A 25,147-nucleotide genomic window follows, 5' to 3' on the forward strand; every position below is an offset into this window, starting at 1 on the left:
TTGCGCCATTGACTTTAGACTTTAGACCAGGTTTGAGTTGGTCTATGGCGCAGTCTATTTTCAGCTCCTTAAAATAGCAATGCGCCTGAACACACCTCTTTTTTAGACCAGCACGCCCATGGGCGCACTAACTGGCGCAAATGCATTTACTAATTTAAGGACGTGGCGCTGAACGGGAAAACGCGAACGGCGCCGGACGCAAACTAGCAAACACACTTGCGCTGCGCCTTGCGTCGCATTGCGCCGGGTGTATTATAGGGCCCATTATGTTTAAAGTGGTAAACTTTGGTTCCCCTGAATTATGATTTAATAATTTTAATACTTTAATCAATTTTCTTAACTAATCCAGTTTTATTTTCAAAGTTTTACAGTGAAACATTATTGCATTAGTCCTTTTATTAATGTTTTAGTAACTTTTTAAACACCAACTGGCATTTTAGAAAAATGAAATTAAAAAAAAAAATCTTGAACATTTAAAAAACTAAATCACAATTTTCCCTGAACAGATAACTAAACAAAATAACACGTAATTTAATAGCCTAGAGATACTGACAAAATAAATTGCTGCAGAGTATTTAAAAATGTTTAATTAATTTGAATGAATTATTTTTTTTTTTAAAAACAGTTTGAAAGAATGATTCAATGACTCATAAAGACTTCAGTTGTTTCATTAATAGATGAATCAGCGTTTTTGAACGAATCTCATGAATGAATGATTCAATGGCAAGTGCATTTTTAACATTGTCGCCACCTGGTGCCATAACGATGTCATTGATACAATCTTTATTTTTTAAAAGGTGATTTGCACTTTTGATGGCCACAGTAGTTTATATGCGAACTATAAATGTTTATCCCAGTACTTCTGTGATAATTTGAATATTTGTAAGGCAGAAATAACAATATGTGTGGCTAAAGGTTTAATACAGAGTTGTCATTAGAAATAAGATTGCGTGTGTGTTTGAATCGAGATCGCAATCTTTAAATGATTAATCAGAAATTAAACTGATCAGAAATTCAAACTTGGCAGGACGATTTTTCATAATTTAACTTGCATTTGTTTCCTCGGCCCTAGTTTTGGCGCTCAAATCTCCTCAGATCGCGATCATCGCATAATTTCGAGAAAAAAATTGTTTTAACAAAGTTTTTTTAATCTAAATTTAAAATATCATGCTCACTTTACGATTTAAAATAGTCTAGAAAATCAGAAAATATTTGTTGCAACATAATTTATTATGATTCTGTTTGGATGAATATTTTGGTTTGGTTCGGCTCCGGCTGGACAGAATTCCTTTATAACTCACCAGCATCTTTATTTATGCTATTTATATAATATATAACACAAAATATAATGTTATAATTGTACATTACAGTAAAAAAAAGAAGATTTTTTACCTTGTGAGACGAAGCGATGATGACGAGCGCGTCCTCCCGCCAGAAAGGGCGCCAGAGTGCTGCGCGCCGCCGCGGTCGGTGATGACGTGTATGCGCTCACGCGTCCCGGAAGTGAAGGTGTAGCTGGAAAGAGTTTGGAAACAAACTAGCGATCTTATGAGTTCATGTCAATCCTTTGACGGACAGGCTAATAGTTGACAGCGCAGTGATTGACAGACAGTGTGTGATGATGTATCGCTCCGTCGCCGCGTGCGCGCTGATGCTGTTGATCCTGACAGTGTCTGAGAGCGGCGCGAGGATCCACCAGCTCAAACTCAAGGTCTGTTTATCTGTTTAAATCACATTTCTGATGTGTCAGCCCGTGTAATCATGTGTTATTCATAGTCGTTTAATATTTGACCTCATTTATGTAGCTCATTTTACACATATTTGATGATTTGTCTTATTTACTTGACATATGTAAAGATTTATTCATTAAATTATCATTTATTTCACTTATTTCACTGATAGCACAAGTACATCTCGGAGACGTCTATTTGATGTGTGTGTTTACGTCTGGAAGACGTATTTTTTAGAGTGTTAGCTCATCTGCAATACGTCTATAGGAAGTTTCCTGTCAGATGTCAAATAGACGTTTAGAAGATGTCTTTAAGATGTTTATGACTTATGATGATGTATGTAAAATTGACATCTTAAAGATGCTTGTGAACAGCAGATGCTTTCCAGATGAAGTGATCTTTAACAGACGTCTTGCAGACGTACGTGTGCTATCTGGGTGTCACTTACTACTTTTAAACTCTCTTGTTCTCTCTCCCTCAGAATGAGACGCGGTTCGTCGTCCATTTGAACACGTTCGGTTATTTCGCTAACGGCACTCTGGACGTCCACCTGGTGTCTCTGACTCTTCCGCAGGTGAAGGGCAATCTCCCGGTAAGTGTCCGTCCGTCCGTCGGTCTCTGGTGTGTGTGTGTGTGTCACTCATCAGGGTTTCTCTGTGTTTCAGGTGGGCTTCAGTTTGGCTCGGTCTCGAGTGAACGGGATCCTGTCCTTCACCGTGAGTGTCTTCTCTCTTCTCTTTCTCTGTCTGACGGCCGGATCGTCCTTATGTTTGTGTGTTTGTCGTTCTTCAGGCTGAGGAGATGGAGGAGTGCCTGCTGATGAAGACCAAGAGTGAAGATGAACTCATCCTCTTCCTCATCGACACTGAGAAGCACAGGTGAGTCAGATCCGCTGATGAGGAGAAACTCTGGCTTGAGAATCGAACCCATGATCTCAGCATTGCTCTGCTGTTTGAGCAATTTTCCCTCTTGAATATTCAGCATGAGAAATTATTTTACTGTCCAGTTGGTTTAAATGTTGTTTTTCCAACACTGTCTGAATTATATGGAGCCCGTTTCTGCCACATGACGAAAAAACACCATGCTTTGGTAAATAATTATGACAAAAATTCAAAATTGACATACTAAATAGGTCAAAATTATCAGATAAAAACAAATAAAAAATTAAGACAAATTCAAAATGATGACATTCATAATTATTAGATTAAAAAGGCCAAATTAGGACATTTACTTTGTCATAACTGTACACATAATTTCGACTTTTTTGTCAAATTTCGACTTATCTCATAGTTTTGACTGTCATAATTTTAACTTTTTATGTCAGTTTTGACTTTAAATCATAATTTTGACTTTCATGTCATAATTTTCACTGTCATTTTATTTTTTTGTCATGATTTTGACTTTAAATCATAATTTTGACATTATCATAACTTAAATTTTTTTATGTCATAATTTCGGCCTTTCATCTTATTAGTATGACTTAGTATTTTGACTTTGTCAAAATTTTGACTTTTTGTGATAATTGTTACTTTTTAAGTCACAAATGTTGCCTTTTTGTCATAATTTCAACTTTTGTCATAATTAGTATTTAGTGTGTTATAATTTTGACTGTCACAATCTTGACTTTTTGTCACAATTATTACTTCTTAAATCACAATTTAAATGTCAATTTAAACTTTTTATGTTGTAATTTTAACTTTTCGTCTCATAATTATGACTTTTTTTGTCATTATGATTTGCAATAATGCGATTTTTCGTTTAATGCGTTGGAAATAGGCGTCTGTAGAATTAAGCGTGACACTTCCTGTGACATCTGTGATTGTGTGTGCAGTGTGCAGGTGAAGCACATGGGCTCTTCTGACCTTGTGCTGGTGTCCAGACTGAAGCTGGAGAAGAACACGGATGAAGTCAAAGGTAAAACAACCACGTGTCTGAAGTGTGTGTGTGTGTGTGTGTGTGTGTGTGTGTGTGTGTGTGTGTGACGGATGTTGATGATGTCTGTGTTGCTCAGCGAGGAGGAAAAGGGAAGAAGCACCAGTCGACGGAAAGCCAAAAGATGATGGGACAGAAAAACAGAAAGAAAATTCACAAGTTCAGGCCAAAGTGACGGCTCCTGTCAGCAGCGCCGTTAGCAAGCCGGTACGTCCCTGACAGTAGTGTCATCATTCTGCTCATTTTTCATACTTTCCATACAAGTTTGTTCTGTTCAGACAGACGGTATTGTTTGTATTTGTGCAGGTCTCAAAAAGTCTGGCATTTTATTTCTAAAATCTTGTTTTTGTCATTGATTCCTGAATCAGGTGGAGAGTTTGAACGGAAAGACGCTGGAGCTGGAGCAACAGGGAGAATCCTACAACTTCAGCGTGAGAAACCGCTCTCAACATCCTTTCAAGTACACAGGTCTGATATCAGGCAGCTCACGGTCTGCTTTCTCTCCCGCTCTCAGTTTCGTCTCGTCATGAGCGCGCGCTCACAGGGCCTGTACAATCTGGACTTCCAGAACTGCAACAACATGAGACAGAGGACGCCGAATCCATACTCTCTCCATGTAAGTACTGCAGTCCTGACAGAGCCGTGCGTCTGACGATCAGGATCAAACTGTGTGTGTGTGTGTTAGGTGGAGATCACGGAGAAGAATCCCAACGGTTATCTGTCTGCGTCTGATATTCCCCTGCCGCGCCTCTACATCTGCATGGCGGCAATCTTCTTCACCGCCGCTGTGGTGTGGACGTACACACTGCTCAAGTACAGGTACACACACACACTCACACACACAGTGGTATATTTATCTTGTTTAAAGGGTTAGTTCACCCAAAAATGAAAATAATGTCATTAATTACTCTCCCTCATGTCGTTCCACACCTGTAAGATCTTCAGAACACAAATTAAGATATTTTTGATGAAATCCGATGGCTCCGTGAGGCCTGAGCAATGACATTTCCTCTCTCAAGATCCATTAATGTACTAAAAACATATTTAAATCAGTTCATGTGAGTACAGTGGTTCAATATTAATATTATAAAGCGACGGGAATATTTTTGGAGCGCCAAAAAAACAAAATAACGACTTATTTAGTGATGGCCGATTTCAAAACACTGCTTCAGGAAGATTCGGAGCGTTATGAATCTTTTGTGTCGAATCATGATTCGGATCGCGTGTCAAACTGCTGAAATCACGTGACTTTGGCGCTCCGAACCGCTGATTCGACACACTTATTCATAACGCTCCGAAGCTTCCTGAAGCAGTGTTTTGAAATCGGCCATCACTAAATAAGTCGTCACATGAGAGCGGTTAATCAGGCGCGCCGGCGCCATCATGAGGTCGTATCATTTTCTTCTCCTAATAAGGTTATCATTGCTGTATTGTCAACATGTCTAATTGTAACGCTTGCTAACATTTTATTGTTCAAAATCGCGATTTCTCGATTTAAAAAATAATAAAATCGAGGCAAACATAAATTCGAATTAATTGAAAAAATCCGAAAAATCGCCCAGCCCTACGCTATATTGACTTTGTCAGCTAAATTGACTGTTAGATTGGATCGATTACACTAGCTATTCACTCCAAACATAGCATGCTGAGGACATCTGCTGGTTAAAGCTGTGTAAATGCAACAAACACTTTGAGATTAGAATAAAAAGACCGTTATCGGTCGATGGTGTGAACGTAAATATAGTTATCTTTATAGTTGAACGGGCCTTTTAGAATAGGGTTACTTGTGCTATTGTAGATACTTCTGACTAAGATCATCTGTGTGACGTAAATGACATTAATTACGTAATTGCTTAATGTGTGTGTGTGTGTGTGTGTGTGTTTGACAGGTACAGTGTGTTTAAGATCCACTGGCTGATGGCGGCGCTGGCCTACACTAAAGCCGTGTCTCTGCTGTTTCACAGTGTGAGTACAAACACTCAATCAGTCTTACTCTAGTGTCGCTGATATACTATCATAGTTTTTATTATTTTGAATTAAATTTTTAGATTTTCAGATCTGTTTTCAATTTATTTTTGTTGTTTTTGTTTTCTTTATAAGTTTTAGTTTTTAGTGTATATATATATATATAAACCTGCCTTATTTACTTTGTATTTAGAAATAAATATAAAATGGCAATATTTGATATTTTTGATATTGGATACACTGTATTTGTGTTGATGTTCTTGATTCTGAGTGTTCGCTTGTCTTCCTCTCAGATCAACTATCACTTCATCAACTCTGAGGGTCATCCTATCGAAGGCTGGGCCGTCATGTACTACATCACACACCTGTGCGTATCACACCTTACTTTCCTTTAGAAACACTGTATCAAAGCACATGATCTCAGAGTCGCAGTGTTGATCATCATGTGATGTTTGTGTCAGGCTGAAGGGGGCTCTTCTGTTCATCACGCTGGCTCTCATTGGCACCGGTTTTGCCTTTGTTAAATACATCCTGTCGGACAAAGAGAAGAAGATCTTCATGATTGTCATTCCTCTGCAGGTGTGTGTGTGTTTGAAGATGTTTTCCGCGTGTTTATGATTTGATGTCAGTGACTGATGTTGATTTTATTGATGGGTTGGTGCAGGTTCTGGCTAACGTGTCCTATATAATCATCGAGGAGACGGAGGAGGGAGCGAGTGAATACACTCTCTGGAGGGAGATCCTGTTCCTGGTGGATCTCATCTGCTGTGGAGCCGTCCTGTTCCCTGTCGTCTGGTGCGTATTTGTGCACGAGATTCGTGACGTGTTGCTATTTTGTGAAATTTGACGTGTTTTTATGATTCTGTGTCTAACAGGTCCATCCGGCATCTGCAGGAGGCTTCTAACACGGATGGAAAAGGTGTGTATGACAGGAACTGTGTGTGTGTGTTTGAACCCAAAACATAGTGTGTGTGATGGTCTGTTGACAACAAAAATGATAACTATAACTATATGAAGTTTCCACACCACAACTATAATGATAACGGTATCATTGGAAACACTGAACATTGACAGCCAATCAGAATCCATCTGAGTTCAAACATTTAAAGCAGCAGGTGACAAAACTGCAGTGCGCGCTTATGATAAACAGAATGTTATCGTTCACTGGAATGGATGCTAATAGTTATTGCTATAGTTATTATTATATTACAGTTATCTAAATAGTTAACATTATAGTTAATATAGTTATCAGTACAATTAACTTTTACAGTTATCGGTATAATTATCAGTATAGTTATTGCTAGTGTTATCTTTGTTACAGTTAACGCTACAGTTGTCAGTATAATTATCTGTACAGTATCAGTATATTTATATTTATAGTTATCAGTATAGTTATCGGTACGGTTATCAATGTAGTTAATGGTACATTTATTGGTATAGTTATCAGTACAGTTATTATTATCGGTACAGTTATCATTATTGGTGCAGTTATCCATATAGTTATCAATTTAGTTATCAGTATAGTTACCTGTACAGTTATCAATATAGTTATTGGTACAGTTATCAGTATAGTTATTGGTACAGTTATTATTATCGGTACAGTTATCCTAAATCTAAATTGATATAGTTATCAATTTAGTTATCAGTACAGTTATCTGTACAGTTATCAATATAGTTATCGGTACAGTTATCATTATTGGTGCAGTTATCAGTATAGTTATTGGTACAGTTATCATTATCGGTATAGTTATTGGTAAAGTTATTATTATCGGTACAGTTATTATTATTGGTGTAGTTATCCATATAGTTATCAATTTAGTTATCGGTACAGTTATTATCGGTAGTTATTATTATCAGTACAGTTATCAGTATAGTTATTGGTAAAGTTATTATTATCGGTACAGTTATTATTATCAGTACAGTTATCCATATAGTTATCAATTTAGTTATCGGTACAGTTATTATCGGTACAGTTATTATTATCAGTACAGTTATCAGTATAGTTATTTGTACAGTTATCATTATCGGTATAGTTATTGGTAAAGTTATTATTATCGGTACAGTTATTATTATTGGTGTAGTTATCCATATAGTTATCAATTTAGTTATCGGTACAGTTATTATCGGTAGTTATTATTATCAGTACAGTTATCAGTATAGTTATTGGTAAAGTTATTATTATCGGTACAGTTATTATTATCAGTACAGTTATCCATATAGTTATCAATTTAGTTATCGGTACAGTTATTATCGGTACAGTTATTATTATCAGTACAGTTATCAGTATAGTTATTTGTACAGTTATCATTATCGGTATAGTTATTGGTAAAGTTATTATTATCGGTACAGTTATTATTATTGGTGTAGTTATCCATATAGTTATCAATTTAGTTATCGGTACAGTTATTATCGGTACAGTTATTATTATCAGTACAGTTATCATTATCGGTACAGTTATCAGTATAGTTATTGGTACAGTTATTATTATCAGTATAGTTATCAATTTAGTTATCAGTATAGTTACCTGTACAGTTATCAATATAGTTATCGGTACATTTTAGTATCGGTACAGTTATTATTATCAGTACAGTTATCATTATTGGTGCAGTTATCAGTATAGTTATTGGTACAGTTATCATTATCGGCATAGTTATTGGTACTGTTATCGGTACAGTTATTATTATCGGTATAGTTAGCATTATCTGTACAGTTATCAGTATAGATATTGGTACAGTTATTATCGGTACAGTTATTCATATAGTTATCAGTTCAGTTATCGGTATAGTTATTATTATCGGTACAGTTATCAATATAGTTATCAGTACAGCTATCATTATCGGTAGTTATCAGTACAGTTATTGGCACAGTTTTCATTATCGGTACAGTTATCGGTATAGTTATCAATATAGTTATAATTATCGGTAGAGTTATCATTATCGGTACAGCTATCAGTATAGTTATTGGTACAGTTATCCATATAGTTATCGGTACAGTTATCATTATGGGTACAGTTATCAAGATAGCTATCATTATCGGTACAGTTATCGGTATAGTTACTGGTACAGTTATCATTATTGGTACAGTTATCTGTATAGTTTTTGGTACAGTTATCAGTATAGTTAGTATAGTTATTGGTACAGTCATCATTACGGTTATGATTATCGTAATCAGTATAGTTATCGGTATAGTAATCGGTATAGTTATCGGTATAATTATCGGTACAGTTATCATCATCTGTACAGTTATCAGTATAGATATGAGTATACTTAAAGTTCTAGTTATTGGTAAAGTTATTAATTATTATTGGGGTAGTCATCAGTATAATTATCTTTAAAGTTATCGGTGTAGTTATTGTTAATTGTTGTTGTTATAGTTATTATCGGTATCGGTTTTTAGTTAAAGTTGTTTGTATGCTATTTCTAAATACTCAGTGCTTGTGTGTGTATGTTCTCTTGTAGCTGCCATGAACCTGGAGAAGTTGAAGCTCTTTAGACATTATTATGTGATGGTGAGGCATTTCATCTGTACTCACATTTACTAACATTTATTCAGATCATTTAGCTAAAACCGGTTTCTGTCTGTCCTCAGATCGTGTGTTATATCTACTTCACGCGGATCATCGCTATACTGCTGAAGGTCACTGTGCCGTTCCAGTGGCAGTGGTGCCAAGAGGTAATCACGCTCAGGAATATTAATGTGAGCATTTGTGGCTCAAAAATAATTTTGACTCCTCCCTAACCAGAAGTTGATCCATCAAGGGCTGTTGAACCAGCACAAAAATGATGATTTGGGCCATTTTACAGCTCAGATAACATGGAGAATAGAAGAGTTAAAGTGCATTAGCAAAAGCGCAGGCTTCGCTTTTCTGCGTTTAAACTCTCTGAAGTGCATGGCCGCATTTAATGGAAGCTCGTTTCCTCAAGGGAATGACAAATTAAAAATATTTGCTTTTTTTAAGTAGAAAATATTCTGTGGAAATTCATTTATTGAACACTCCTTTAAACCTGATGTCATTTCATCTTGTGTTTGCAGTTTTTAGTGGAGGTTTCTACTCTGATCTTCTTTGTCTTGACGGGATTCAAGTTCCGTCCAGCATCAAATAACCCGTACCTCCAGCTGCCTCAGGACGAGGAGGACCTGGAGATGGATGAAGTGTAGGTCTCTTTCTCTTTCTCTGTCTCTGTGAGTTCAGTTCAGTGTTCAGTGTGTGATATTTCTTCTCTCCGCACACAGTGTAACAGAATCGGGAGCGCTGGAAGGCATCCACAAGGTGAAGAAAACGTCTAACGGCCGAGAGAGACAAAGAGAGGTTGCGTTGTGAGTTTCATATCGAAGAGGGTGGAGCCTGGACTTTAAACTCCTCCCCTTTCAAAGGTTGCTACCATGGTAACCACAGACTCGCTATGCAAGTGAAATAAGGACGGAATGGGGAAAAAAAAAAAACGTGTGAGGATAAAGTGCACCTGACGCGATTTCCGTCAGATCTCCATGAGAGAACGAGCTGATTTTCCCATACGGACTCTGGGACGGCGGTGATAGACCGGATCTTTTGCTTTGGTTTACAGTAATGATATGGTCACTCTGCTCTATCCGTTAATTTGTTCGCTAATTTTTTTCTTTCATTCCAAAGATTTACAATCATTATACTGGATGTGCTCAATTAATTTGATTTTAGCCTTCTTTTATTTCCTATTATTATTATTTAACCAATGCTGTTTTTTTTCTGAATTGATGCTAATGTTTGTATATCATGGTTTTGTGTAAAATATTTTATTAGACTGCTGGAGATTGTTGTTGTTGTTCATAAAACAGACACCATCAGTTATGCTGAAGATTTGGAGAAAGTTTTGCCTCAGATAGATGGAATAGGAGGATTTTCTGCCGTTAGACTGCAAAAAATGCAGTTCTTACTTAGAATTTTTTTCTTGTTTCCAGTCCAAATGTCTGAAAATTCTTAGATCAAGAAGCATTTTCTTGTTTTCAGGAAAAATAAGTCAAAATTAAGTGAGTTTTTCCTTAAAACAATCCAAACTGAAAACAATATTATTTATCTTATTTTTGGTTTGAAATGAGATTATTTTGCTTACCCCATTGGGAGATTATTTTGCTTGTTTTAAGGAAAAACTCACTTAATTTTGACTTATTTTTCCTGAAAACAAGAAAATAATTTTTACTTGTCAAGAAAATGCTTCTTGATTTAAGAACTTTAGGATATTTTGACTAGAAACAAGACAAAAACTCTAAATAAGAACAGCATTTTTTGCGTATTTCACCAGGTTCTGCGACTGTCAACATTTATATTCTATCCTTGATGAAGCCGAATGTTTCTGAGATGTGAAACAATTTTATCAGTCATGCGATAACGATTCGTACCAATAACGATTTGTCTTTTGCGTCTTTGGAGTAGGTTGTTTCCTAATATTTTTCTGATGGCTCCATCTATCCCATTTATATTACAGCTTGAAATGTATACTGTTATAAATGAAGGACTAACCACTGTTACACCGCGTATATACTGCGTGTGCGCATGTGCAACGGTCTACACTGAAAGCGCGCAAAGCTTCAGTTATTGTAATACCAGTCGCAGTATAGACGCGGTTAAAGGATTAGTTCACTTTCAAATTAAAATTTCCTGATTATTTACTCACCCCCATGTCATCCAAGATGTTCATGTCTTTCTTTCTTCAGTCAAAAAGAAATTAAGGTTTTTGAGGAAAACATTACAGGATTTTTCTCCATATAGTGGACTTCAATGGGCACCAAACTGTTGAAGGTCCAAATGTCAGTTTCAGTGCAGCTTCAAAGAGCTCTACATGATCCCAGACGAGGAATAAGAGTCTCATCTAGAGAAAACATCGGACATTTTCTAAAAAATTTTTTTTTTTTAAATTATACATTTTAATCATAAATGCTCATCTTGAACTAGCTCTCTTCTTCTTCTCTATTTGCATTCCAGCAGTGTAGACACTGCTAAGTGTATTACTGCCCTCCACAGGTCAAAGTTTGAACTAAATTGTCATATATAATATGCTAGTGCAAGTATATAACAATTAGTTCAAACTTTGACCTGTGGAGGGCAGTAATACACTTAGCAGTGTCTACACTGCTGGAATTCAAATAGAGAAGAAGAAGAGAGCTAGTTCAAGATGATCATTTATGGTTAAAATGTATAAAATTTTAATTATTTTTTTTAGTAAATGTCCGATGGTTTCTCTAGATTAGACTCTTATTCCTCGTCTGGGATCATGTAGAGCTCTTTGAAGCTGCACTGAAACTGACATTTGGACCTTCAACCGTTTGGGCTCCAGTGAAGTCCACTATATGGAGAAAAATCCTGGAATGTTTTCATCATAAACCTTCATTTCTTTTCGACTGAAGAAAGAAAGACATGAACATCTTGGATGGCATAGGGGTGAGTAAATTATCAGGAAATTTTAATTTGAAAGTGAACTAATCCTTTAAGACTTGAGAACTTCTCCAGAGCGTCACTTCAGATTTTAGCCAGTTTTTCCCTCCTCCTTCTTCAATGCTTTTAGTCTGGCTAATATTTCCATAAACTGTCAGAGAAATAAACTTCTCCTGCTTGATTTTGCTGGTTTATCATGTGAATTGTGTTCGAGTTTAAAATAAATCAAATAACTTAAACCTCGACTCGTTTCTTTGGCTTGTAAACATGTGAGGTAAAAGTTTACTTACCACTTCAGCGCGCGCCTCTCTCGTCCCGTGCACGAGCTCACGCACGCGCGCAGAGGTTCGTGAACGCGCTCCGGTGCTGATGTGATCCGCCCAGTTTCATCTCCGCCTCTGCTTCAGATAAGACACAATGTAAGTATAACATTGTTTGGTTTTGTAACACGTTAATGTTAAGCTTAGAGGATTGTTGTAATTCACTGAGTTTGAATGAGCAATTCTGCGATAAATGCCTGAAATCTGCCTTGATTTGGGCTGTGAGGGAGTAATCTGGACTTGATGATGTTTGAGATGAATAATAATATTTTATAAAAGATTTTTCACATCGCTAAAACGTGCATTTATAAACAGCTCAAATAAATGTTTAATGACAGGGATGTTGATGATTGATGAAGGTGTTTCGGGTTTAAGTTTCTCCGCAGTGCGGCAAGAAGAAACTTTCGTGTGTGTGTGTGTGTGTGAAAGTTTCTATTCTTGGCTTTTCTCAGGGACAATAAATGATACAGCAGAATTTTCTTTCTCTCACAATTCAATTAGTTTAATTATTAACAATGAATACTTTTTAGTGTTTCTTAATAATTTAGTTGAAAATGTCAATGAACTTTCTAGAAGCCCATTTCTGGACAAAAATAAATAAATTATGCTTTTGTAAATCATAATTATGAGATGAAAGGTCAACATGATTTTTAACAAAATCTTTATTAATATTATCCTTTTTACTCAGGCAAGGAAGCCATTCTTGTTCCACCCCGTCACGGACAATATGTAGGCCATTGGAGTAGTAAAAAACAAGAAATAGATTTTTAAAATCTAATGTTTTCCTAATGTCCCTTTTTTGGAAACCATCAATAGGAAGTCTGTAATTTAATATATATATTTTTTTTATTCATAGATTTTTAATCTTGAAATATGAATTTGACCTTTCAATGGCCTCATTGTTTGTACTGAAAAAATTAATTTACTTAAAAAATACAAATAAAGTTACATTTATCTGATCAGTCCACACAACAAGAACATCATTCAACATTCATTTATATTAATAAAAACTAATAAAATTAATAAAAAAAACAGTATCTATTTTGCGTGACGGGGTGGTAGGTTTGAGCCCTGCCTAACATGAAAAAGCAACAATGTAAAAAACAAAAATGTAGGTAGTTTCCTGCTTTTGTTGTTGGTGGCTATAAGGCTCAAATGATGTCACTTCGGCTTTGTGATGTCATTTAAAGCAACAGTGCATTATTTATAGATAAAACAAGTTAGTGTGACGGAAACTGAGGGGCGCGCACAAATCATAAAATTTTTAGAAAAAAATAAGGTTTATTGTGAATAAATATATCTTGTGTAAACAGGGACACATATAATCCTGAAAATAGTATATGTTATGTTAACTTATTTGGTAATATTTTAGATGCAAATGTCATGTTGGTTAACACAGATGTGAAATTGGCTATGTAATAATGAAAAATGATTAAAAATAGTATGTTTATCTTCAAAATCATATATCATGTTAAAAAGAACACTTGAATTAATAACTTTAAAGGTGCCCTAGATTAAAAAATTGAATTTATCTTGGCATAGTTAAATAATTAGAGTGCTGTACATGGAAATGACATACAGTGAGTCTCAAACTCCATTGTTTCCTCTTTCTTATGTAAATCTCATTTGTTTAAAAGACAGAAAGAATCTCAACATAACACCGACTGTTACGTAACAGTTGGGATCATTAATATGTACGCCCCCAATATTTGCATATGCCCGCCCATGTTCAAGGCATTAGACAAGGGCAGCCAGTATTAACGTCTGGATCTGTGCACAGCTGAATCATCAGACTAGGTAAGCAAGCAAGAACAATAGTGAAAAATGGCAGATGGAGCAATAATAACTGACATGATCCATGATAACATGATATTTTTAGTGATATTTGTAAATTGTCTTTCTAAATGTTTCGTTAGCATGTTGCTAATGTACTGTTAAATGTGGTTAAAGTTACCATCGTTTCTTACTGTATTCACGGAGACAAGAGCCGTCGCTATTTTCATTTTTAAACACTTGCAGTCTGTATAATTCATAAACACAACTTCATTCTTTATAAATCTCTCCAACAGTGTGTAATGTTAGCTTTAGCCACAGAGCACTATCAAACTCATTCAAAATCAAATGTAAACATCCAAATAAATGCAAAACTTACGCGATTAGACATGCTGCATGACGAACACTTTGTAAAGATCCATTTTGAGGGTTATATTAGCTGTGTGAACTTTGTTTATGCACTGTTTAAGACAAGCGCGAACTCTTGGGGGCGGGGAGCACAAGAATTAAAGGGGCCGCAGCCTGAATCGGTGCATAGTTAATGATGCCCCAAAATAGGCAGTAAAAAAAATTAATAAAAAAAATCTATGGGGTATTTTGAGCTGAAACTTCACAGACACATTCAGGGGACACCTTAGACTTATATTACATCTTTTAAAAACATGTTCTTTGGCACCTTTAAGCTTTGGAAACAGACTTTGGGAGATTTTTTGTGCCTTATGCATCTGATCAAACGTTGCGGCACCCGTTTCGTAGAATGACTGAAAAATTTGTAGTTTCAGCACATCGATACAGTAAACGCCTCACAGATGCACATTCTGCTGAAATCAGTCCATTTCAGTTATTTTTGTAATCTCGCATTATAAGACATACTTCTAACCTGTGATTTTTCTTTGAAAAAATGTTTGTTTCTGTTACAGTCACATGATTCGGCTAATTATTGATGAAATATTGAGCTTGACGAGGCGATATACTGATAGAGATCAGAAACTTTTGACAGAACGTCTATTCACTAATATTCAGATGGGAGACGCATTTCTAAATTGTTTTGTGTACATATTTAAAAGGACAGTTCACCTAAAAATGATCATCCAGTCATTTACGTGCAAAACCTGCATGACTTTCTTTCTTCTACACAAAAGAAGATTTATTCACAGAAAGTCTTCAAAATACCATCTTGTGTTCCACAGAAGAAAGTCATACAGGTGAGCGATATTAATGCACTATCAGACCGGGAACACCCACAAGAGCTGCAGTTCTGGAGATGCTCTGACCCAGTCGTCTAGCATCACAATCTGGACCTAGCATCAAATCCTTACGCTTGCCCATTTTTCCTGCTTCTAACATCAACTTTGAGAACAAAATGCTGCCTAATATATCTGTATGTCTGTGTGACAGAATGTTGTGTTTTTCCAGGGGTCTGTACGGTTTGGCGCTGCTGTCGCTGCTGTCGCTGGAGTCTCTGGCCGTCAGCAGCGTCGGGTCAGATATTTCACATCATTATTAACCCCTCTGTGGACGGCAGCGGTGCATTAACCTGTGTTTGTGTCTCTCTCAGCCCCAGTAACTCGTCCAGCAGTTTCTGCACCGAGTCTAGAGAGTGTCTTCAGTTTGATCTGATCTGCAGGACACGCGAGTACGAGGTCAGACGCTCTGATCCGTTACGTTACGAATCCATACGTGAGCTGAATCTGAACGCGTGTGTTTGTGCAGGTACGTCACTACTCGTCCTCGCGCTGGGTCTCTACGGACGCTGAGGCGTATTTCCTCGGTGTTGGCGCCGCCATGGCCTTCAGACGCCTCTATCATTACATATCTGGAGCCAATGAAGAGGGTTTGTGAGCGTTCATGTCATAACCGCGCTGACAGACGACGGCAGCGACTGACACAGCTCTGTGTATGTGTGTAGGTGTGAAGTTTGAGATGACGGCTCCGGTTCTTGTCGAAGTTCCGGAGGAAGTGAAGATGTGGGAACCGGCGATCTACACACTCAGCTTCCTGCTCCCGTCAGCCTATCAGGAGCATCCGCCCACTCCCACCAACGACAAGGTGACTCGCGCTGAGCAGAGCCGTGGGGGGAGCGTGAGGTCCGGCCCCCTTCTGGATGTGATGGGTGGAGCTAGAATGTCTGACCACACCCATAACCCCACAGAGGTCAAGCTCCACCCATGACGTCCAGACAAGGGGAACTGGGCGTCATTTGGCTCATCATGTGCTCACATGGTTATTTTCCACTGCAATATTTATTACAATAAAACATTTAGTTAAAAACTGCTGATTTCTAGTTCTATTGGTGGCATTTAGAACTGCGTAAGACTGAGTTCATTTGAACAAACTGATTAAGAGCAAACTTCTTTTGTGCCTTTTTATTTATATTTTAGTATTTATATTAATATTTACTGTTTTATGTTAGTATTTACTGTCAAATATTTTTATTTTAATATTTATGTTAGTATTTATAATAATATCTAAAATATTTGTTAGTACTTATTTTAATATGTAAAATATTTGTATTTTATTTAAAATAATATTAATATTTATGTTAACATTTCTATTGTAGTATTATATTCATATTTAATATTTTCATGTTAGTACTTATTTTAATATCTACAATATTTTTTAATATGTATAATAAGATTTAATATATTTACGTTAGTATTTATTTTAATGTTCAAAAATATTTATATCTTTGAACATTAAAATACAATATAAAAAAATTTTAAAAAACATTCATATTGTAATATTTATTTATCATATATCTTAAATATATATTTAATATTTTATAATAATTTATTGTATTATTTGTTAATATTTTTAATTTAGTATTACTGTTAGTATTTATTTCAATGTTTAAAGTACTTTTATGTTAATATGTAAAATATTTGTATTTTTTATTTAAAGAATATTTTAATATTTGTCAACCTTTTATTTTAGTATTTATATTAATATGTAATATTTTTATGCTAGTATTTATTTTAATATTTAAAACACTTTATTTCATATTTACATTAATATTTGTAACAGTATTTATAACAATAATTAATATATGTGTTAGTATTTATTTCAATGTTTAAAATATTTCTATTTTAATATGTAACGTATTTGTATCTTATTTACAAATATTCATTGTATTTTAGTATTTATATTAATGTTTAATATATGTTAGTGTTTCGTATTTTTATTTTAATATTTTATATTAATATGTAATATTTTTCATTTGAAACAAATGTATGTATAATATAAAATGTGTGTGTCAGCATGATTTGAGATCTTCCAGAGAGCATCTTGAGCTTCAGTTTGGGCGTCACATGATCAGTGACACTTATTTCATTACATTTGATTAATCACATAGAAAAAGAGCAAAACCTGAAAGACTTTATTTTGATTGTTCACATTTGTTTTTAATCCTAAAACATTATTTAAACTTTTAAACATTAGTTTCCAATAAAAAGCAGCAGATTTTCGGCGTGCTTTCAGGCGTTTGTAAGTCATGTGATAGTGATGCGTTCAGTGAGGTCATCAGTGTGTGTGTTTGTTTCAGCTGTATTTCACGGACATGCCGGACATGGATGTGTACGTGAGGAGTTACGGCGGCTGGATGCTGTCGATCACGTCTCGACTCCACGCTCACCTGCTGAACAGAGCGCTGACCAGAGCCGGCGCGCGCTACAACCACACATACCACTACGCCGTGGGCTACGACAGGTGTTCACACACACACACACACACACACACTGTCCTAAAGTCATCATGAAAGGGTCTTTTCTCCTCTATTGTGTCGTATATCGAGTGAAACGCTTCTCAAACAAGAACAAATGTAGGGCGGGGCTTGATTTTGTCAGTGGGGAATTGATTGGATGGTTGTGGTTTGCTATTGGTGGATCTCATGTGAGTGACAGGTTGCCCCGCCCTCATCATCAGAGAAGAGAAGAGATGCTGCAAGTGGAAGATTAGCAAGAACATGAATTTGACGCAATAATGATGTGCACTGATAAATCAATTACAATAAACACAGTACAAGCAATATTTCATCCATGATGATTTCATGGTGACTTTAATTCATGTTCCTGGTCTTGTTCTAAGTTTTTCTTAATAATTTTCTGGAATTTTTCAGTTCATCTCACAAGCCCAATAATTTCCATGTTGAATATGCCGTTTGTCTCAAAAATATATCAGATTACTGAAGTAAAATGTGTTTCATGACAACTTTTTCTTAGACTTACATTGTCAGCTTTATTTCTACAGCGCTTTATACAACACCGACTGATTCACAGCAGCTACGCAGTGATAAACAGAATCAATGATGCAAACTTCATCAAATATGAGACTAATTCTGCTGAAATCTGTTAACTTTTTTTTACCTACACAGCAACATACTGTCAGTCCAGATCTGGCCCACATCTGGGCCACGTGGAAGCCACATGTACCAGATCTGGGCCAACACTGTTGCTGTCTGGATATTTATTAAGATTTTTGACATATTAACCTACATGGTGCTATTTAATTTAACTGTGTGTGTGTGTGTGTGTGTGTGTGTGTGTGTGTGTGTGTGTGTGTGTGTGTGTCAGTCCTCTGAAGTTGTTGAACAGGCATAATGAGGTGTGGTACGTGGCTGAAGGAGAGCCGGTCTGCGGATCAGACCCGACCGACGCACCCTAAACAGGTGACACAAACACACACTCAGTGTGAAACTCCAGCCGGATGTGTCTCAATACTCTAACTGAATGTCCTTCTGTTTCTCTCACAGGAAGCAGATGAGCGTTCTCTGTATGAGTGTGAGAGTTTGTGACACAGATCTGCTGTAATATTATAATCCCATGAAACATCCAGACTGACCCTGCAATAATCTGCTTCAGCTCAATAACTCAGATGTTAGTGTCGTGTGCTCATAATAAACTTTTGCTGACTGCTTGTGTTTGTCTCTTTTTATTGGTCTGTAAAAATATTATTATCTGACTCAAGAATGTGATCAAAGAAACACTCAGAGTGGTTTGAGGGTTTGAGTTTATTGACGCAGACAGAAAACACACATCAGATTGTGATTGGTTGAGCGTCAATGACATGACTTGGCCCTCGAAGACCCTCCAGAGGACTTCATTTCTGCAAAAGACCAAACAGAGATCTCATCAGTCAAATCACACACAGTTCTTTCTCTTGTCTGTCGTGTGAACGTACAACCTTACAGCTTTCAGCCTCGTTCTCACCATACGACACTGACATCACATCAGTCACGTTATTTCATCATAATAATGCAATAAATGAGAAAACAAAGTAACTTAAGTTACTCATTTAAAAAAAATAACTCAGTTGTAAATTTAAAAGTAATGCATTACTTGTTACTTTAAAAAAGTAATCCAATTACATGACTCACATTACTTGTAATGTCTTACCCCCAAACACTGTCTGCAGGGTTATTATTATAATATATGCATACTACAAAATATTAAACTTATTTTATTTTAGCTAGTGGCCAAGGTTTCGTTTCTCATTTTCTTTTAGTTTAACTTTAAAAGATAAACTTTAAATATTTAACTTCAGAGAACTAAAAATAGAATAAAATTAAGAACTATATAGACTTAAAAAAAAAAACTAAAATGACAAAAACAAGAAAATTACTACATTTTTAACTAAACTAAAATGAAAGTCGAAAATATTAAAATAAAAAGCAAATTCAAAATATCACTAAAGCTATAACAGTATATGAGCGATAGTAAAACACCACTGGTCTGTAGTAACTGCAGCTCTTTGTACTTGATCTTCATTGACAGATCAGCTGAAGACCTCAAATCTACTTTAATTAGCAGCAGACAAACGTAAAATTACATCAGCGTTGTGAATATGATTTCATTCCGCAGTAACTTTCAACACATTTATAAGACATTTTCAGACACGAATGATCCAGATCTGATATAAACAGATGATGACGGGCAGATCGTACCTCATCTGCTGCATCTGCTATAGCCCCGCCCACTGCATCCACTGCATCTGCTGCTGCCCCGTCCACTGACACTTCTGACGTCACACTCGCGCTGGACTGCACGTCAGAAGAGATGAGGGCGGCGATTCCACCGACGGGACCTCAACCAATGACAGAACAAGGAAATGAGCCAATACTTCAGAGGCGGCATGTGATGTAACACATTTTCATATCAAGATAATCGCAAAAAAAATTTTATTTCGGTATTGAATTGAACTTTGAACTTTTGAATGCAATAAAACAATACACAAAGTAAACAACTGTTTTAAAAAGACTGAAGTGCAAATAAAAACAGATCTTTAAGTATTTGGCGTTTTCATCTCATTTATGACTTTAATTTGACTTTTTATCAAAATATGACTGAAAAAAAGTCAAATTGTTGAAAATTGACAATTCATAATTGATATGTCAATTTCTACTTTTCATCTCATAATTATGATTTAGCATGTCTAAATTTTTACTCATTTATTTTTTGTCAATTTCAACTGTTGAAGTCATAATTTTGACAGTGCAGTAGTCAACATTCGAAGAGGATCAAAACAGTTCATCAAAGTTTTCCAAAGAAGGTTTTGATCCTACTGTATATTCTATTTCAAACTTTTACACACAATTATGACTTTTTAGGTCACTATTTCTATTTTTTTCATCATTCTCAACTATTCATTTCATGATTATGACAGTAAATAATAATTTTGACTTTTTAAGTCATAATTTAGAAGTTTTTTGTCAGAACTTTTCATCTCATAATTATGACTTAGTATGTCATAATTTTCACTTTTTAAGTCATAATTTAGAAGTTTTTTGTCAGAACTTTTCATCTCATAATTATGACTTAGTATGTCATAATTTTCACTTTTTAAGTCATAATTTAGAAGTTTTTTGTCAGAACTTTTCATCTCATAATTATGACTTATATTGTCATAATTTTAAAAAAGTGAAAATTATGACATACTAAGTCAGAAATTCACAGTTTTTTGTCATTATTCCAAATTTTCTTATAATTATGACTGTCAGAATTTCTAAATTTTTTGTCAAGTTCAACTTTTCATCTCCTAATTATGACTTTGCATGTCAATTTCAACTTTTTGTCCATTTTAACTTGGAGTCAAAAGTTCGACCTTTTACGTCAATATTTTGACCTCATAATTATGACTTAAAAATTATGACTTTCAAAAGAACTACAATTTCCAATTTTAATTCCAACTTTTCATCTCATAATTTCGACTTTTTAATAAGTCATTATTTTGACTTACTTTTTATGTCAATGACTTGTCATAATTTTGAATTTTTTTGTCAAAATTCATCTAATAATTATGACTTAGTATGTCATAATTTGACTTTTTAAGTCATTTAAATTCTTTATCATAATTTCCACTTTTCATCTCATAATTATGACTTGGTATGTCAGAATTTTGACTTAACTCAGAATTTAACTTCTATCATAATTTCAACTTTTTAATGTCGTAATTATGACTTAGTGTGTGTCATAATTTTGACTTTTTAAAATGATGACATTTCAAGTCCGAATTTCAAAATTTTTTGTCAGTTTCAACTTCTCATCTGATAATTACGACTGTATGTCATAATTTTGACTTTTTAATCTCATAATTTTGATTTATAATTGAATTTAAGTCGTTATTTCAACTTGTCATAATTTCTACATTTTATGTCAATGACTTATAATTACATGTCATAAATCTCATAATTATGACTTAGTATATCATAATTTTGACTTTTTAAGTCATTTATTTTTTTTTTGTAACAATTCCAACTTTTCATCTCATAATTACTATTACTTTGTATGTCATCATTTTGACTTTGTTATTTTCAACTTGGTATGTCATAACTTCGACTTAAGTCATTTAAGTTTTTTTGTCATAATTCCAACATCTCATCTCATCTCATAATTATGACACAGTATATCATAACACTGCTCACCTGCAGGGGCCGACTTGAGCATGGGTGCGATAACGGTGATGCCGCTGAACTCTCCGGCGCCCTCCAGCAGAGCTTTATAGGTGCTGATCTCGCGCTCCAGCTGCACTTTGGTGCTCAGCAGCAGCTGGTAGTCGCGGCTCTGCTGCATTGCGTTCTCGCGCACCGACATCAGCTCTCCCTCCAGACTGCCGGCCAGCTGACTCAGAGAGAAGATCTGAGCCTGATACTGAGCCTGAACCTCCACCAAACGCTGCTCCACATTTGCTTTCTGCATTGGCACAAGCAGCAGCATTCAAACTCATGGCACAATCCAGATATCAGTGTGATACTTTAATAACTACAAAGAAGTTACTTTACATGACAATACTGTATAAGTTAAAGAAGTCTCTTCTGCTCATCAAAGCTGCATTTATTTGCATTTACAAATGCAAATGCATTGTTTTCTATGTGAATATATAGTAAAATATAATTTATTCCTGTGATCAAAGCTGAATTTCAGCATCATTCCTCCAGTCTTCAGTGTCACATGATCCTTCAGAAATCATTCTCCAAGAAAAATGTTTTCAAAAAATAGGACATTTTTAACATTCAGAAACAAAATTTTCATAACTTAAATGGAACGTATGGAAATCATCTCTAGAACATATTTTTTGTAAGCTGTGAAGGCAGTGCTGTTTTGAACGTTAGTTTCACAAACAAATGTTTTAATATTTTATTAAATATGTCAATTTTGACTTGTCATAATTTCAATTTCAACTTTTTATGTCAATTTAAACGTATAAACTTAACTTATTTAAACAGTATATCTAAATTTAGGCTTTTTAAGTCAATATTCCAACTTTTTAAGTTAATTTTTAAGTTTAAGACTTTTAAAGTTTAAGTTAATTTCCAAAGCATGTCTGAATTTCAACTTGTCAGTTTCGACGGCATGTGTGAACATTTTATTTTTTACAATTTCGAGTATGTCTGAATTTTGACTTGTGATGTCAATGTGTATGTCAATTTGAACTTTTTAAGCCAGAATTTTGGTGTTTTATGTCAATTTCCACTTCTAAGTCATATTTTGATTTAATATGTCAATTTCAAATTTTAAGTTGATTTCGATTTATCATGTCAGAATTTTGACTTAAAAGGAACATAAGCAAAACGTTGAACGTATTTTTGCTGAACATTTTTTTAACATTTTCTTACAAATAAATAAAATAACTAATTTTTTGTCATAGTTTTGACTTAATTTCATGTCTTAATTTTGGCTTAGTATATCACTAGGTTTTGAGTGTTTCACAAGCAAACGTTGGAACTATTCAAATGTGTCTACATTGCAGCATATTCTGGTAAAGTTGAACATGTTAACACACATAACATTAACTGGTGTGTGTGTGTGTGTGTGTGTGTGTCGCGTCTGCACCTTCATCAGTATGGAGTCCAGCTGTGTCTGCAGGCTCAGGCTCTGTTTGCGGTTTTCTGTGATTTCCGAGCTGCCACTGATAGTTATCTCTGTGATCTCAGTTCTCTCCTTCTGCTTCTTCTGCAACTGAACCACAGCATCAGCGTCAGTAAAACACGCTGGAGCTCCATGTGAGCATCTCACCTCACTGTGTTTGTACCTGTTTGGTGTACCAGCTCTCCAGCTCTCTGCGGTTCCTCTCGATGACCATCTCGTACTCCGAGCGGATCTCAGCCAGCACTCGGGACAGATCCGTGCTCTCGATCTCCTTAATATCCACCGTCACGGTGCCGGCCATGTGCCCGCGCAGGGAGATCATCTCCTGAACCCGAGGGCAAAGGTCACAGCACTCAGTCAGTTGACTTCACTTTACACATCCACAGAACTAGACAAATGCTTGTGGATGAAACTGTGTGTTTGCACTGAAGCGTGTCCTCACCTCCTGGTGAAGTTTTTTGAGAGCGGTGCACTCCTTGTCCAGGGCCGTGAGCTCCTGCTGTAACATAATGTTGGTGGATTCATACTCTTTCTTCAGTGTCTTCAGACCTGCGATATCACTCTCCACAGACTGACGCATGGCCAACTCTGTCTCAAACCTGCACGACACGGTCAAATGAAAATAAACCTGAGCTTATAGTAGCTTATAATAAACCTGTGTTTTACACTGACTGAAAACGGCTTTGAACGTGGCTCATCCAGTCAGAATCTAAATTGAGCAGCTGATGCTGCACAAACAACTCAAACTTACTTCATTCTGAAATCATCTGCAGTCAGTTTGGCGTTGTCCACGGCTAAAGAGATGCGCGTGTGCTCCTGAATGAGAAACAGAAGCTGGAGGAGAGAATGAGAAGATAATGATCAGATACTTAGCAGCTTATTTTAACCCTATTTTATCACTATTTGCTATTGTTATACTGTATATTTCTTTGTATTGCCATTACTTTGTGTTGCTATAGTTCTTTGGCAATATTGTGTGTAAGCCAACAATGTATTTTTAAAACTGAAATTGAAAGAAACATATGCTGAGCACCTTCTCCCGCAGCGGCTTTATCTGGATCTCGTAGGGCTCCAGGTTGAAGCTGGTCTGGACTCGATTGGCAGTGAACGCACGGAGCTTCTCGTTGAGCTCATGGTTTGTGGTCTCCAGGCGCTTGACCTTCTCCAGGTAGGTCGCGAGACGATCATTCAGAACCTGAAGCAGCTGTTTCTCATTGATAATGTTGGACATGGCTTCAGAGAATGAACCCGAGCCCGCCTTGAAACTTGCCCTGAAACCTCCACCTGCGGCTGAGAGAGCGCCCCCAACCGTCCTCAAACCACCCGAGAGAGAACCTCCACCCACCCCAAATCCAGACCCTAAACCTGCCCCAAAACCAGACCCCAAGCCCAACCCAGCGCCGGACCCCAAGCCCAACCCAACGCTGGATCCGAGGCCCAAACCAGCGCTGGATACGAAGCCTAACCCAGCCCCGCCCTGCAGGCCCCCGGCCGACTGACTTCCGAAGCTGGAGAAAGTAACAGGAGCCATTGAGTAACTGCTGGATGTGGAGTGAGACCTGCCGGAGAAGCGCTGAGCTCTGGTGAACGACATGTCAACGGTGAAGAGACGGTGATGATGTCAACAGAGGTGCTGGTGTGTGCAGTGCAGGACGGTGGTGA

General features: G+C 36.2%; 3 protein-coding genes across 4 annotated transcripts; 2 read left to right on the plus strand and 1 right to left on the minus strand.

Annotated features, from left to right (window-relative positions):
• Positions 1–1,458: 1,458 nt before the first annotated feature.
• Positions 1,459–10,507, plus strand: LOC125271117 (protein GPR108). Its single transcript, XM_048195098.1, has 18 exons — positions 1,459–1,711; positions 2,212–2,322; positions 2,396–2,446; positions 2,523–2,608; positions 3,562–3,644; positions 3,742–3,869; positions 4,031–4,093; positions 4,177–4,278; positions 4,348–4,481; positions 5,552–5,627; positions 5,921–5,994; positions 6,089–6,206; positions 6,292–6,422; positions 6,503–6,546; positions 9,086–9,135; positions 9,216–9,299; positions 9,660–9,781; positions 9,861–10,507. The coding sequence occupies exons 1-18, from the start codon at positions 1,619–1,621 to the stop codon at positions 9,946–9,948; spliced, it is 1,638 nt and encodes a 545-aa protein (XP_048051055.1). The 5' UTR covers positions 1,459–1,618; the 3' UTR covers positions 9,949–10,507.
• A 1,470-nt stretch (positions 10,508–11,977) lies between these two features.
• soul5l (heme-binding protein soul5, like) lies at positions 11,978–19,037 on the plus strand. Its single transcript, XM_048195679.1, has 8 exons — positions 11,978–12,452; positions 15,543–15,608; positions 15,685–15,769; positions 15,840–15,960; positions 16,036–16,175; positions 17,668–17,831; positions 18,695–18,789; positions 18,874–19,037. Coding segments are annotated over exons 1-7 (669 nt in total). The 5' UTR covers positions 11,978–12,450; the 3' UTR covers positions 18,786–18,789; positions 18,874–19,037.
• Positions 19,038–19,113: 76 nt separating this feature from the next.
• wu:fk65c09 (keratin, type I cytoskeletal 47 kDa) lies at positions 19,114–25,147 on the minus strand. 2 transcript variants are annotated; one of them, XM_048195666.1, is made up of 8 exons: positions 24,519–25,147; positions 24,237–24,319; positions 23,928–24,084; positions 23,649–23,810; positions 23,450–23,569; positions 22,042–22,309; positions 20,065–20,204; positions 19,114–19,226 (listed from the first exon to the last, which is right to left on the minus strand). In XM_048195666.1, the coding sequence occupies exons 1-8, from the start codon at positions 25,077–25,079 to the stop codon at positions 19,221–19,223; spliced, it is 1,497 nt and encodes a 498-aa protein (XP_048051623.1). In that variant the 5' UTR covers positions 25,080–25,147; the 3' UTR covers positions 19,114–19,220. The 2 variants fall into 2 exon arrangements, with proteins under 2 accessions (XP_048051623.1, XP_048051622.1); XM_048195665.1 differs by having other exon boundaries at positions 23,450–23,575; positions 24,519–25,146.

This window comes from Megalobrama amblycephala, linkage group LG7, assembly GCF_018812025.1.
Source record: "Megalobrama amblycephala isolate DHTTF-2021 linkage group LG7, ASM1881202v1, whole genome shotgun sequence".
Lineage (NCBI taxonomy): Eukaryota > Metazoa > Chordata > Actinopteri > Cypriniformes > Xenocyprididae > Megalobrama > Megalobrama amblycephala.